Below are 14,704 nucleotides of genomic sequence, written 5' to 3'. Positions count from 1 at the left end.
CAAAATGATGATGTCCTGACCTAAAAATCCATTTTTTCCCTTTTGCTAATACCCCTGCCCCACCCTTCTTCTTATAAAAATATTTTCTTTTGTACAACCCCTGAGTGCCCTACTTGCTGTATACATACAATTTATAAGTAACTTTTATATATGTGTGTATGTGACATAAAAAATAAGTGGTCACCTAGCAGGTGTGGCTCACTGGTTGCGTGCCAACCTAAGAATGAGGAGGTCACGATTCAATTCCAGGTCAGGGCACATGCCCGGGTTGCAGGCTCAATCCTCAGTAGGGGATGTGCAGGAGGCAGCCAATCAATGATTCTCTCTCATCATTTATGTTTCTATCTCTCTCTCCCTTCCTCTCCGAAATCAATAAACGTATTTTTAAAAAAATAAGTGGTCTTCGTCCCTGGTTCCTGCCTGGCACACAGCTCCTAAACCCTTTGAATCTGGGTTATCTTTGGTATGCTAATGAGATGACTAGTGGCTGGGGGGCCCTAAATAGCTTCAGATATGGACTGGTTACTAAAAAGACCAAAACAAAATTAGAGGTTTGGATGTTGTAGCCCCTTTTCCTGGCCTCTGGGATGGGGAGAGGAGCTAGAGATTGAGTTACTCACCAATGGCCAATCATTTACATAATCATGTCTATGTAATGAAGCCTCCATAAAAAACCCTAAAGCTTAGGATTGGTGAACACATCAAAGTGCTGGGAGTGTGGCAGTGCCCGGAGGGCATGGACACTTCACTTACCCTTTCCAACCCCCATACCCTGCCCCATACATGTCTTCTGGAGTTGTATTCTTTATAAAAACAAGTAATAATAAGTAAACTGTTTTCCTGAGTTCTGTGAGCTGTTCTAGCAAATTACTGAACCTAAAGGAGCAGTCATGGAAACCCTCAGTTTTTAGCCAAGTTGAACAGAAATGTGAATAACATGAAGACCCAATACTAGCAACATGCATCTGACGTGAGGGCAGTTTTATGGGAATGTGCCCTTAAACCTGTAGAGTCTGATCCTAATTCCAAGTAGTGTCAGAATTAAGTTGAATGGTAGGACACCCAATTGGTGTCTGCAGAGAATTGGAGAACTGCTTGGTGTGAAAATTCCTAAACATTTGGTGTCAGAAGTGTGACTATGATATACAGTATATTATATGGCTTTTCACTAGGTAACACACAGTTAAAAATCCATTTCACCCCTTACTATGTGATCTTGGGCAGGTCACAACCTCGCAGCATCTTAAGTTTCCTCAATTAAAAAATGGAAATGCCACCCTTGACCTCAAAGATTATGGTAGAGATTAAACAAGAAACCTATGAATAGTACCCAATATACAGTAGGTACTTGATAAATTTGAGTTTTCCTGCCCCAGTGACCAAGTGCAGAGTATGCTACACTGCATTTGTTCCTGAGAAGGAACCAAACTTCTTTTCAGTACTAGTATATGTCAGAACACAGCTGGTGGTGAGGGAAGAATGATAAGTGGTTGGCAAAGTGACTCTAGGGTAGGGTACCAGTGATAAAGAAGCCTACTATAGTAAGCTGAGAGCATAAAATAGCAGATCTTAGGTTTGGAATACTAATGACAACCTCCTGCCTAAACTAAGGAGTTTGTATATGCATTTGCCAGAATCATAGCAGGGAAAGAAAGTGAATGGAAAACACTTGAGAAAAGTAACTTTAATAATCTTGTCTGTATTGTGATACACAAAAGTGATCATTTTCAGAATAAAATTTAAAATGGCCAGAATAATTTCACAAAAATATTTCTAGAAATAATATAGTTCTATGAAGTTTATAGAGTATGCCTAAAAGAATACCAGAATATATGTACTGGGAGGACAGGAGAAGGGGGTAAAGGCAGAATTTGTAAAAAAGCTAGAAACAAAAACCTGCCTTTTGAGATCTTTCTCACCTGAAGCCTGAATGCTCCATTAATTCCAAAGAACCCAATCATAACATATTATCTCATATTTAGTTTTGCTTTAAAATACAATAAACAGGTTATATTCTCAAGTTGTATTAAGTTGCTTATATAAACTTAAAGTCATGAGCATGACTTCAGGATCTGCACTTTTTATGTCAAGTGCTTTAACTAAACAGTTTAAGGCCTCCTGTATTTTCCCACATTCTTTCAATTCTTTTCCACGCATTACAAGAGTCTCATAGTCATTCACAGCCTCCACTGCCTTATCTTGAGGAGAATCAGCCAACTGTCCACTAGACAAAGGCCCAGGGTCACCAGGAGAGGTCTCCTGAGCTTCAGCACCAGACTTAGGTGTACTTAACCAACTGGACTTACTTTCTGAAGACAATGTCTCTCTGAAAGGTTCCTCTTCTGTACCCTCTGAGGCTTCACCACTGCTTTCCTTGGCTCTTTCCTCCAGAGAATCTTCAGCTACCTTTGCTTCACTGCTGTATTCAAGTCTTTCCTCCATATCCTCCACATGGTCCAAAACCACATTAATAAGAGACCTCCTAGAAGCCAAGGATCTTCTAGAGTTTACAGACTTATTTATACTATCAGGTATTGTAGGTGAAAAGAACCTTCCAGGTGGACTGATGTCATTTTTGGGAGTTGAAGCATCAAACTGTTTTACAGATAAGAACTGAAAGGGAGATGTGCTGAATGGATTTGTGCTTGAAGTATCTTTAACAGTATCATGTTCATCTTCACCATCTGAAACGATTCTTCTAGTTTTACTTCTGACTCTCAAATTAACTACTACTTCTGACTCATCATCTTTCTCAGAAAGATCCATACTGAGACCTGTTTTGCTATGCACAAACTCTGCTCCAGAATTAGTTGCAGAGCCACACAAGCTATTTTCTTTCTCAACATGCTCCAAAGACTGACTGGAAGGATTTTGTCCATTGTCTGCAGAGTCTTCCAAGAAAAGATTGAAATCACACACATACTGTGGTGAAGATTCTAAAGGTTCCTCTTCTAACGTCGCCTTATTTGCATGAGCATCCAGCAGTGCACTGTGGGATGCTGACAAGACATCATCAGCTATTTTAATAACAGATGCATCTGATTCTGTATTTTTATTTTCATCTGTTATAGGATTAGTGGGCCAGGGATTACACTGGTGTAAAATCTCATCATCCTTTAGTTCATCTATATTTGGCCCATGATCAGCTCTGACAGATTTGCTAAGTAAATAATTAAAACTTTGCAGAGGGTTCTCTTGCGGTGCCTCCTGTGTAGTCCCCTCTTGTGGTGCCTCTTTTTGTAGAGCCATTCCCAATAAAGAATCGGTCCCAATTTCTTCTACACTTCCACACCCCTTGGGTAACACAGCTATAAAGTCAGCATCAAATGTGCTTTCATGTGGGTGCCTACCATCTTGTACAATGGTAACGTTCGTCTTTACACTGGAAAGACAGTATTTCTCACTCTCTTCAGGCAGATCATCAATGATTACACTTGCCATTTGGGAACTGATTTCTTCTTCCTGGGTATAATGAGTAGTTAGAAAAGATGAGGGCTGAGGCTGTGGTTTATTCACTTCCGGGCATTTCTCCTTTGTTTGAGAAGGAAATACAGGTTCTCTCAGCCAGATCCTCTCATTTCTACTTCTTTGTCTTTCCATTAAGAGCTCTGTATTTTGAGACTCAGATTCAACAAGGAATTGAGCTTTCTGAACCCTTTGTTGAATATAGTGAGATTCTTCTATCACATCAAGCTCTTCTTTAACAGATAGATCATGTGTGTACATCAAATCATGGTCTGAGATTCCAGCTATCCCCAAAGTGTGCAGGTAGGCAATATGTTCATCTAGTTTCTTATCAGATCTCCTCTGAGCAGCATGCAAAGACTGAAGCTGCAACTGGGTTACAGAGTTCTGAAAATCCTCGATTGTGAAGAGCTCTCTTAATTCCTGTTTACTAAAGTATCGGAAAGGGTTCTTCTTATCACCAGTAGTTTGTCTTACTAATGACTCCTTGAAAACCTGTCTTCTGTATATTTTTTCCTCTACAGTTCCACAAGTGATTAACCTATAAACCACAACATTTTCTTTTTGTCCAATTCTGTGAACTCTATCCACAGCTTGAGCATCAGTTGCAGGATTCCAGCTAGGGTCATAAATGACCACTCTGGTTGCTGCAGTTAATGTTAAGCCAACACCACCTACTTGAGTGGTAAGCAGAAAGACAGAGTAATCTTTATTCTGCTGGAATAAGTTAATTCTTTTTTCTCGTTCCACAAGATGAGTAATTGTTCCATCGATTCGCAATATCTTAAAGTGTCTATTCTTCAGAAGGCGTTCAATGATGTTTAGAATTTGTCTTGACTGGGAAAACACCAGAGTCTGATGCCCCTCATCTCGCAGTCTGTTAAGGAGGTCCATTAGAAATATCATTTTTCCAGATTCTTTCATCAGTGTATCATCAGTTATTTGGTCAATATGAATATGGTCCACATCTGAGGAATCTTCCCCTTCATTTTCATCTTGAGCAGAAAATCTGACAGCCCCTAGATTCAGCAAATGACAAGCCCTTGCAGAGAGCAGCCTAGGATGATCACACAGCTTCTTTAAGACACCTAGCTCAGCCAAAGGTGAGCGTGTCTCCATTAACAACTCCTTGATATGATCTAGAGACACGAATTTCCTGTATATTTCTTCTTGTAAAGGTACAAGGCGTATCCAAATAATTAAATCATTTTTCCTGGAAAGGGAAGGCATTTCATAACTGGCATTAACATCTAGATTCTTTTCACTAAGTCTGACCTCTGAGTTGCTTGACTTTTTCTTCTGTACCTCTTCTTTAGTCCTCCTGAGAAAATAGGGTTTTATGATTGCCATTAGGTTTTCAGATATTTTCAGTCCCAAGGCTTTTTCCCCTGCAGTAGCATCCTTCTCTCTTGCTCTAGTAATAGGATTTTCATACTCTATTTTAAAAGTTTTTAATGTTCCTAGCAGGGACCCTTGACAAGCAAAATCAAACAGGGACCACAGTTCTTGCAAATTATTCTGGATTGGGGTTCCTGTGAGGAGAATGCGATTACTGGCAGGGACAGCACGAGCACATATTGCTGACTTAGTAGATGAAGATTTTATTTTATGTGCTTCATCAAGTATGACATAGTCCCACACAAACTCTTGGCCATTCAAGGTTGAAAGTTGCTGCCAATTATTGATTAACATTTGGTATGTAGTGATAATTACACCATTCCTTTGCTGAATCCGACTGAGGTTTCTGGCACGTTCATCCTTACTAGGACCATGAAAGGTTTTGACTCTCATTCCTGGAGTCCACTTGACAAATTCTTTTACCCATGTGCTAATAAGACTTGTTGGCATGATCAGCAGCACATGATTGACAAGTGAAGCATCAAACATACCAGAAAGGAAAGCAATTATTTGAACAGTCTTCCCTAATCCCATATCATCTGCCAAGATACCACCTTTTCTTCCATCCCTATATAGGCTATATAGGAAAGCTACACCTTCCTTCTGGTGCTCAAATAGTTGGTTGTGCAGTTCTCGATACAGCAGCAGGCCAGAGTTGCACACATCTGTGAATTCATCATCTCCATCTGCCAACTCCTCCAAGGCTTCCTGTAGTTTTTGGATTCTGCTCATCACTTTTTCATTGGGAAAAATGTCCTTTGCTAAATTGAAAAGTTTAAATGCTTCTTCCAGATCTCCATTCTTAGTTGCTTCTTTGGCCTCTTTCACATATCTATTTAAAAAATTAAAGATATATATTAACATTAGAAAGAAAGGAAACAGTTTGAACATTCAGTCTAAGAATAATTTAGAGTCCATTTTGGAATCGAAACTGCACTTGGGCTTTTAATATCCTCAATTCAGGATGGGAAAGATTAGCACAGAAGACGCCAGTGAAAGCTGGCATTAGTTAAGATGCAAATATCCACCAGACACTGCCAGCAACACCTTCAGGCACTAGTTGTGGGAAATGTATGTGCTAAGGTTATTGGTTCCACAGTATTAAAAAAAAATTGCCACCCATAAGAAGTACGGAGTGATATTTTTTGTAAAATCAACCAACCAACCAACCTATATTTTGGGAGCATGGAAAAATACATGGGCACTTCTCAGGCCTTATTTTTCTAGACCTCTATGATGCATTTGACACTAATGATCATTCCCCTCCTTAAAAATTCCCTTCTAAAAAAAAAAAATTCCCTTCTGAGAGATTCCTTCTGGTTCACCCCCACAAGCACCACCACCAATCACTGGTCATTTCTTCTGTGTCCTTGGGCTCTTATTCTTCCTCCAAGATGGTTCAGTCCTGGGCCCTCTTCTCACTCCTTTTACTTTCCTCAGGCTCTCCTAGAGCTCCCACTCCCACCTTTGTGCTAATGATTGCCCAATCACTCTCCAACCCAGGTCTTGCCCCCAAGCTCTAATCTAGATCCATATTCCAACTGTCTTCTGGACATCTCCACTTGAAAGTCACATAGGCACCTGAAATTCAATTAACCTCAAATTAAAATCATTATGTCCTCTCTAAAAACATGCTTCTTCATTTGTGTGATAGTAAATGATACTACTATCCACTTAGTTATACAAGCTAGAAATCTGAAAATCATTCTTGACTCCAACCCAAATATAAATCATCCTTGACCTCTCCCCTCTTTTAACCTCCCTAGCCAGACAGTCCCTAGTCCAATTAACTTTATTTCCCAAATATAAATTGTGTCTTTCTCTACGTCTCCATTACCACTACTGTTGTCTAAGTCATAATTATCTCTGGCCTGGATAACTGCAGCTTCTTGCTATTGGTCTCCCTATATCCACTCTTGACTCCTCCAATACATTCTCTACATAGCATACAGTGATACTGTCTTAAAATATAAAAGAAATCATGTCACTCCTCTGATTAAAATTTTTCAGTGGTTTATGGTCACTTGCTTTCAAAAAGATGCCAAAACAATGCACTGAGGAAAGAACAGTCATTTAAACTGGATATCCATGCCCTGGCCAGTGTTTCACAATGGTAAGAGCAATAGCCCATGCACCAAAGGGTCATGGGTTCAATTCCCAGTCAAGAGCAGGTACCTAGGTTGCAAGTTTAATAACTGGCCTGGTCGGGACACATGTGGAAGTCAACCAATCTATGTGTCTCTCTCACATTGATGTTTCTCTCTTCCTCCCTCCCTCTCTCCCTTCCTCTTCCATCTTCCCTTCCACTCTAAGTATTAATGGAATATCCTACAGCAGTGGTCGGCAAACTGCAGTTCACGAGCCACATGCGGCTCTTTGGCCCCTTGAGTGTGGCTCTTCCACAAAATACCGACTTCTGCGCATGGGCCACAAAGTTTCAATAGCATTGTACATGCGTGCCCACATGTGGTATTTTGTGGAAGAGCCACACTCAAGGGGCCAAAGAGCCGCATGTGGCTCGCGAGCCGCAGTTTGCCAACCACTGTCCTAGAGTAAGGATTAACAACAAAAAGATAACAAAAAAAATAAATGAACTTGATATCCGTGTGAAAAAGAATGGAATAGGTCCCCTACCTCACACTATACAAATAATTAATTAGAAATGACTCAAAGACCTAAATATAAGAACTTAGCCTACAAAACTCTTAGAAGAAAATACAGGCACAGAAAAGACAACCCACTGAATGGAAGAACATATTCACCGATACATCTAATAAGGGGTTAATATCCAAAATTTATAAAGAACTTATAAAACTCAATACCAAAAAAAACCCAATTTAAAAAATGGGCAAAGAATCTGTTTTAGACACTTCTCCAAAGAGGACATACAGATGGCCAATGACATATGAAAAGATGCTGAGTCACTAATCATCAGAAAAATGCAAATTAAGACCACAATGAGATATCAACTCACACCACAATGAGATACCAACTCACACCTGTCGGAATAACTATCATAAACAAATCAATAAACAACAAGTGTTGGCCAGGATATGGAGAAAAGGGAACCCTTGTGCACTGATGGTGGGAATGCAGATTGGTGTAGAAAGCAGTATGGAGTTACCTCAAAAAATTAAAAATGGCCCAGCAATGTGGCTCAGTGGTTGAGCATTGACCCATGTACCAGAAGGTCGCCAGTTGGATTCCCCGTCCAGGCACAAGCCCAGGTTGTGGGTTCAATCCCCAGTAGGGGGTGTGCATGAGGCAGTTGATCGATGTTTCTGTCTCTCTCTCCCTCTCCCTTCCTCTGTCTAAAATCAATTAAAAAACATTAAATATTTTTAAAATTAAAAATGGAACTGCCTTATGTCCCAGCAATTCCACTTCTGGGAATTTATCCAAAGAAACCTGAAACACTAATTATAAATAACATATGCACCCCTATGTTTATTTATTTATTTATTTATAATATACTTTATTGATTTTTTTACAGAGAGGAAGGGAGAGGGATAGAGAGTTAGAAACATTGATGAGAGAGAAACATCGATCAGCTGCCTCCTGCACACTCCCCACTGGGGATGTGCCCACAACTAAGGTACATGCCCTTGACCGGAATCGAACCTGGGACCCTTGAGTCTGCAGGCCAATGCTCTATCCGCCGAGCCAAACAGGTTAGGGCACCCCTATGTTTATTGCAGCATTATTTACAACAGCCAAGATTTGGGAACAGCCCAAGTGTCCATCAGTAGATGAATGGATAAAACAGCTATGGCACATTTACATAATGGAATACTACTCAGCAGTAAAAAAAAGAAGAAAATATTACCCTTTGAGACAGTATGGATGGATCTGGAGAACATTATGCTAAGTGAAATAAGCCAGTCAGAGAAAGATAAGAACCATATGTTTTTATTCATATTGTGGAATTTAATGATCAAACTGAACTACCAAGCAAAATAGAGACAACTTTATAAATACAGAGCAGGCAGACAGCTCTGGTGGGGAGTTTTGGGGTGATGGTGGAGGATTGAGAAAAAAAAAGAAGGAAGGGAAGGGAAAGGGAAGGGGAAGGGAGGGGAGGGGAGGGAAGGAAAAGGAAAAAATAAAGTGGGCTTAATTACATTAAAAACTTTTGTGCTTCAAAGGGTACCAACATGAAAGTAGAAAAACAGCTGGCCGGCGTGGCTCAGTGGTTGAGTGTCGACCTATGAACCAGGAGGGGTCACGTTCGATTCCCAGTCAGAGCACATGCACAAGTTGCAGGCTCGATCCCCACTGTGGGGCATGCAGGAGGCAGCTGACCAATGATTCTCTTACCATTGATGTTTCTATCTCTCTTCCTTCCTCTCTGAAACCAATAAAAATATATTTTAATTTAAAATATTTTTTAAAAAGAAAGTAGAAAAACAACCCAAGGAATGGGAGAGAATCGTGTATCTGATAAAGGATTTGTACCTAGAATATATATAGAACTCTTACAACTCAATAATTAAAAAGTAACCAATTAAAAATGAGCAAAGAATCTGAATAGACATTTCTCTAAAGAAGATATCCAGATGGCCAATAAATACACGAAAAGAAGCTCAACATCATTAGTCATCAGGGAAATGACGCGATACCAAAACCACAATGAGATACCATGTCATACCCATTAGGATGCTATAATCAAAAAGTGAAAAAAAAATACCAGGTGTGGAAAAATTGGAATTCTCATAACTTTGTTGGTGGGAATGTAAAAAGGTGCAGTTGCTTTAGAAATCAGCCTGTCAGTTCCTCAGTGGCTTCCTGTGGCCTAACAGAATGAAGTTTAAGCTTATTAGTTTGGCATTCCAAACCCTTCCTGGTACAGCCAGAAACTGCTGACCTCTCCTGTTACTTCCTGCTTCAAACATTTTATTTTAACCCTTTATGATCATCATGCTGCTTTGTGTTCGCTAAGCTTAGGCTCACAGCAACTTCCTCTTCCTGGAATGCAATCCTCTCCTTTCACCAAGCTAATCTCACTGAACTCATTCTTTAAGAGCAATTTCTCAATGTTCTGCAGAATCTCTTGGAGGAGTTGTTAAAAAAAAACAGATTGCTGAGGAACCAAGATGGCGGCGTAAGGTACAGACCTGTGCGTGCTGCCTCCCACAACAACATCAAGACTACCAACTATAAGACAAACAGCTATCATTCAGAACCATGGGGAAACTGGCCCAATGGACGCTCTACAGCTGGCAGGAAAGAAAGAAGAGCATTGAGACTGAGTAGGTTGTACAGAGGCTCCAAAAATGGAGGTACGGAGTCGCACACCAGGCGGGCTGCAACTGGATGCACGTTTTTTTTCAATCGGAAGGGGCTGCAGACTCTCGAGTCCACTGAACTTGTTTGGGGCGGGATTCTGAGGTCCCAGACCCTTACGGGGAGGGGCGGGATGGCCTTGCAACAGGCTGGAGAGCGAGAGTGGCTGTCTCGCGGAGCTGCTTGCCGGCGGAGAGGCGAGGAGTCGCGGAGACGCCATTGCCCCTTGCTCCGCCCTGGTGATTCCCGGGGACCCCGCCCTATTCAATTTACATCCCCATCCAAGCTGTGCCAGTGGCACAAAGGGAACCACCAGCGTTTTTGCAGCCCAGCCCAGCAGACTGCAGATTACAACTCCTTGCATACATAAGGGACACACTCAAGAAGTAGAATCAGGTTCGGATGAAGCCGGAGCCGGACCCGGCTGGGCCGGCGACGTGGAACCGCTGTACCAGCAAATGCACAGGCAGGTCCACCAGATCCAGTCTCACATGGGACAATGGGAGATGGCAGACAGGCAGTCTGTGCACTTGGTAGGAAACGAAATCCAAGCAAGCATACCAAATATTCAGCCACCAGGAACACCTGGAGATTTTGTCCAGCAAGGAGCCGCCAAACAAAGGACAGAATGCCAAACTTCGTGTTCCTGAGACGGCCCCCGTGAGGCCGGGATGGCCCCGGTGAGGTTGCATAGGCCCCGGTGAGGGTGAAACGGCCCCTGTGAAGCTGAGACGGCCCCTGGGAAGCCAAGAAAAATACCACATGATCTCACTCATTTATGGATAATAAGGACCATTATAGACTGATGAACAAAAATGGATACAGAGGCAGAGCAGCATTGAGCAGACTGTCAAACTACAGTGGGAAGGCTGGGGGGGGTGGGGGTGGGTAAGAGATCAACTGAAGGACTTGTATGCATGCATATAAAAATAACCAATGGACACAAGACACTCGGGGGTGGGGGAGGCCAGGGGAATGTCAAGGGGGTGAAAAAAGGAGACATGTGTACTACTCTTTGTAATACTTTAAGAAATAAAAAAATTAAATAAAAATAAAAATAAAAATAAAAATAAAATTTAAAAAAAAAAATTGCTGAGCCCCAATATTTATTCTGTAGTGAAGCCCAAAAATTTATATTTAAGTTTCTCAGGTGATGCTAATACTTGTGGTCAACAGATCATACTTTAAGAGCTGCTTTAAGATATATAACAGGCCACAGTGAGGTTCCTCTAAGACAGCAGTCGCCAACCGGTGTCCCGCGGACCACTGTTGGTCTATGAGGTCCAAAAGTTTGGTGACCACTGGTTTAAGGAAACCTTTGGAGCAGCAGTCACCAACCGGTGGTCCACAGACCACTGGTGGTCGGTGAGGTCCAAAAGGTTGGCAACTGCTGCTCTAAGACGCTTTCCTTCCCTACCCTATCCTCCAACTGGATTGGTTGTTCCACCTCAGTATTCCCCAGTGTTAATCTCTCTCAAAGCATTTAATGTATTGTATTAAAACAACCTAGCTATATATTACAAATGTATGAAACAACCTCACTGAAGGAAAGAAATGAAGCCTGTAAGACTAAAAGCAAAGGAAATGACATAAGGATTGCACTCTGCTGGATGAAGTTGTTTCCCATGGGGGTATGGACTAACAATTTTGATACTGCAATGCATGTACACTAGCATTGAAGAATTAAGTAAATGGATGGCAGATAATGGGAGCCAAGTTTCTCACTGTTGGAGTAGATGTTTATAGATAAGCAGTATTACGTGAGAATGATTCATGTGGTAATGGATTGGTTGGAGACATTAGTACAAAACCATGTTTAACTCAGACACATATGGTTATACATTGAAATATTTACAGACATATGTATGCACATAGTTTAGTATACACACATATATCCTTACTCTTAGCTGAGAAGGCCAAGAAGCAAGGAATCTCCCGTATCAATGAGCACACCTAACATCCAAATCTTGGTTTCTAATACCATTCTCCAATAAAAGGAACCAGGGCTCCTTGGGAAAATGACTGATTCTAGTGCTGGGGCAGGAAATCCATATGATGAGCCTGGAATATCTTGTAGTATCAGAAAATGAGGAAGTGCTTAAAGAAAAACAAAAAAAAAACAACCAACCTCCTACAATTATGGGAGTATGTCAAACAGACACAGAAGTTAAATGAAAGAGCTCCCAATGGTCAAAGCGGAATTATAACTCAAAGTATGAAATATGTGAGTCCATAGCGATGTAAACGAGTGAATAAATATAGGAGAAGAGACAAATCTCCTTTGAAGAAGAATCCTATATAATAAAAGCCTAATGTGCTAAGTGTCCGGTCATCCGTTCAACCAATTAAAGTGTAATATGCTAATGATATGCTAAGTCCGCTCAACTTCTCACTATGATGTGCACCAACCACCAGGGGGTAGACAGTTGACCGGTCGGTTAGTCGCTATGACGTGCACTGACCACCAGGGGGCAGATGCTCCGACCAGTAGGTTAGCTTGCTGCTGGGGTCTGGCCAATCAGGACCGAGCGGGATGAGCCAGACACACCCTGGAGCCCTCCTGTGGTCCCTCCCCGGCTGGCCAACCTCCCGTGTCTCTCCCTGGCCCCGATCGTACATCGGTGGGGTCCCTCAGCCTGGCCTGTGCCCTTTCACAATCCAGGACCCCTCGGGGGATGTCAGAGAGCCAGTTTCAGCCCAATCCTGCAGGCCAGGCCAAGGGACCCCACTGGTGCACAAATTCATGCACTGGGCCTCTAGTTTTAAATAATTTATGTAAATACTCTGCTCTCAAGGAGATAGAGCATAACTCCTACTCCTTAAATGTGGAGTGCACATAGCAACATTCTTCCAAAGAGCATAGTATACTATACAATGGTGCAATCCAGGGTCGGAGGGAGGGGGGACATTAAGGTGGAGAAATCTGGCAAACAGTAGCACAGCTAGGTGATTATGGTCAACATCAAGAGGGATAAGTCATGTTGACAGTACATACCCTTGATATGATTTAATGAGAAAAGTACTTTACTTCTGTGGTCTTCCTCCCACAGAATGTCTAACCAGTACTCCTCAAAACTGTCTAAGTTATCAAAAACAAGGAAAATCTAACAAATTGTCATAGACAAGAAGAAACTTAAAGAGACAGACGACTAAATGTAATGGTACCCTAGATAGGATGTCGGAACAGAAAAAGGACATTAGGTAAAAACTAGGGCAATCAAAATAAATTACAGATTTAGTTGATAATGATGTATCTGTGATGGTCCATGAACAGTAATGAATGTACCATGCTAATGTAAGATGTTACCAATAGGGGAAACTAGGTGCAGGGTCTATGGGGCGTCTCTGTACTATCTTTGCAATATTTCTGTAAATCTAAAAGTATTCTAAAATTAAAAGTTTATTTTAAAAGAAAAAAACATCTGTGTGAACTCCTTGAGAACAGGGATAGAAATCAGGTTTTAGGACCAGATACTTAGTAAAAGTCAACTGAATGAAAAGATGAAGGGGAAGAAAGAGGAATAAAGAGCCTACTGGTTATAAAACTCTGTAATCTGCCCTGGCCAGGTGGCTCAGTTGGTCAGAGTGTCATGTGGAGAGCTGCTACAGCATTTAGACAGGTTCAAGCCTCGGACTGATGAGAGGGCACCATCGTCTTGTGGCAAAGCTACATACAAGTCCCAGCTTGGAGGGCAAAGCCCTCCTAGCACAATCTTAGCCAAAGGATATGGCTGTAAGCTTGACCTTATAGTCCAACCCTGTAAGTCCTAGGTAGCTGAGGGATGTGGGCTGCAGGAGGTGCAGCAAGTGCTGCTAAAACAAAGCTTGATAGAGTTCTCAGGTGCATGTAATTAAGTAGATTTGAAACTCACAAGAACATTGTAAACATCTTGACCACTCCCTTGTTTTGCTTTGTGTGATCTGACTATAAAATAAAGACTTGGCTTACAGGCTGTGTCACTGTTTGCTCACCTAGGCATAGTGATCCACTTGGCCCCAACTATATTCTCTTGTCTGTTTTCTTTAATCTTTCACCGCCCCTCCTCAAGTTCACCACTGGTCATGCTGGATGCACTTCAGTGTCATCCATATACCAAAAGGTTGTGGATTTGATTCTGGTCATGGCACATACAGGAGGCAGCTAACCAATAATTCTTTCTCACATCAATGTTTTTCTTTCCTTTCCTCTCTCTCTTAGAATCAATAGGAGGCATATCCTCAGGTGAGGATAAAAAACAAACTACTCTGTAATCCTATCCTGGCAGATCAGCTGCCCACCTCCCCTATTCTGGTGGGCTTTAGAATTAAGCTGCATTCTCTGTCATTCCAAACTTGAACATGAGGCCATAGCGGCAACCACTGTATTCCTCCACCTATGTGCCAGACCCTGAACCTATTCTCTGATCTCCCTTTCCTCCTGACCCTTCCCATCCCATCAACTGGATAACTAGTCATTTGCTTTGGTCTATGTTCCAGAGCTTGAAGGAGATATGTCATTTTAAAATTATTATTAGACTAGAGGCCCAGTGCACGAAATTCATGCAGGGGTGTGTGTGTA

The 14,704-nt window shown here is 41.7% G+C and overlaps 1 protein-coding gene across 1 annotated transcript in view; it reads right to left on the bottom strand.

The window, feature by feature from the left end:
- Positions 1-1,684: 1,684 nt before the first annotated feature.
- Positions 1,685-14,704, bottom strand: part of ERCC6L (ERCC excision repair 6 like, spindle assembly checkpoint helicase) — a 68,199-nt gene continuing 55,179 nt past the window's right edge. The window contains exon 2 of the mRNA XM_036305865.1: positions 1,685-5,695. Within this exon, the coding sequence (XP_036161758.1) occupies positions 2,017-5,695 (3,679 nt within the window). The 3' untranslated portion in view covers positions 1,685-2,016. The remainder of the gene's footprint in view (positions 5,696-14,704) is intronic.

This window comes from Myotis myotis, unplaced genomic scaffold (genome assembly GCF_014108235.1).
Source record: "Myotis myotis isolate mMyoMyo1 unplaced genomic scaffold, mMyoMyo1.p scaffold_m19_p_4, whole genome shotgun sequence".
NCBI lineage: Eukaryota > Metazoa > Chordata > Mammalia > Chiroptera > Vespertilionidae > Myotis > Myotis myotis.
The sequence above is the reverse complement of the archived record's forward strand: the minus strand, read 5'-3'. Positions and strand labels throughout refer to the sequence as shown.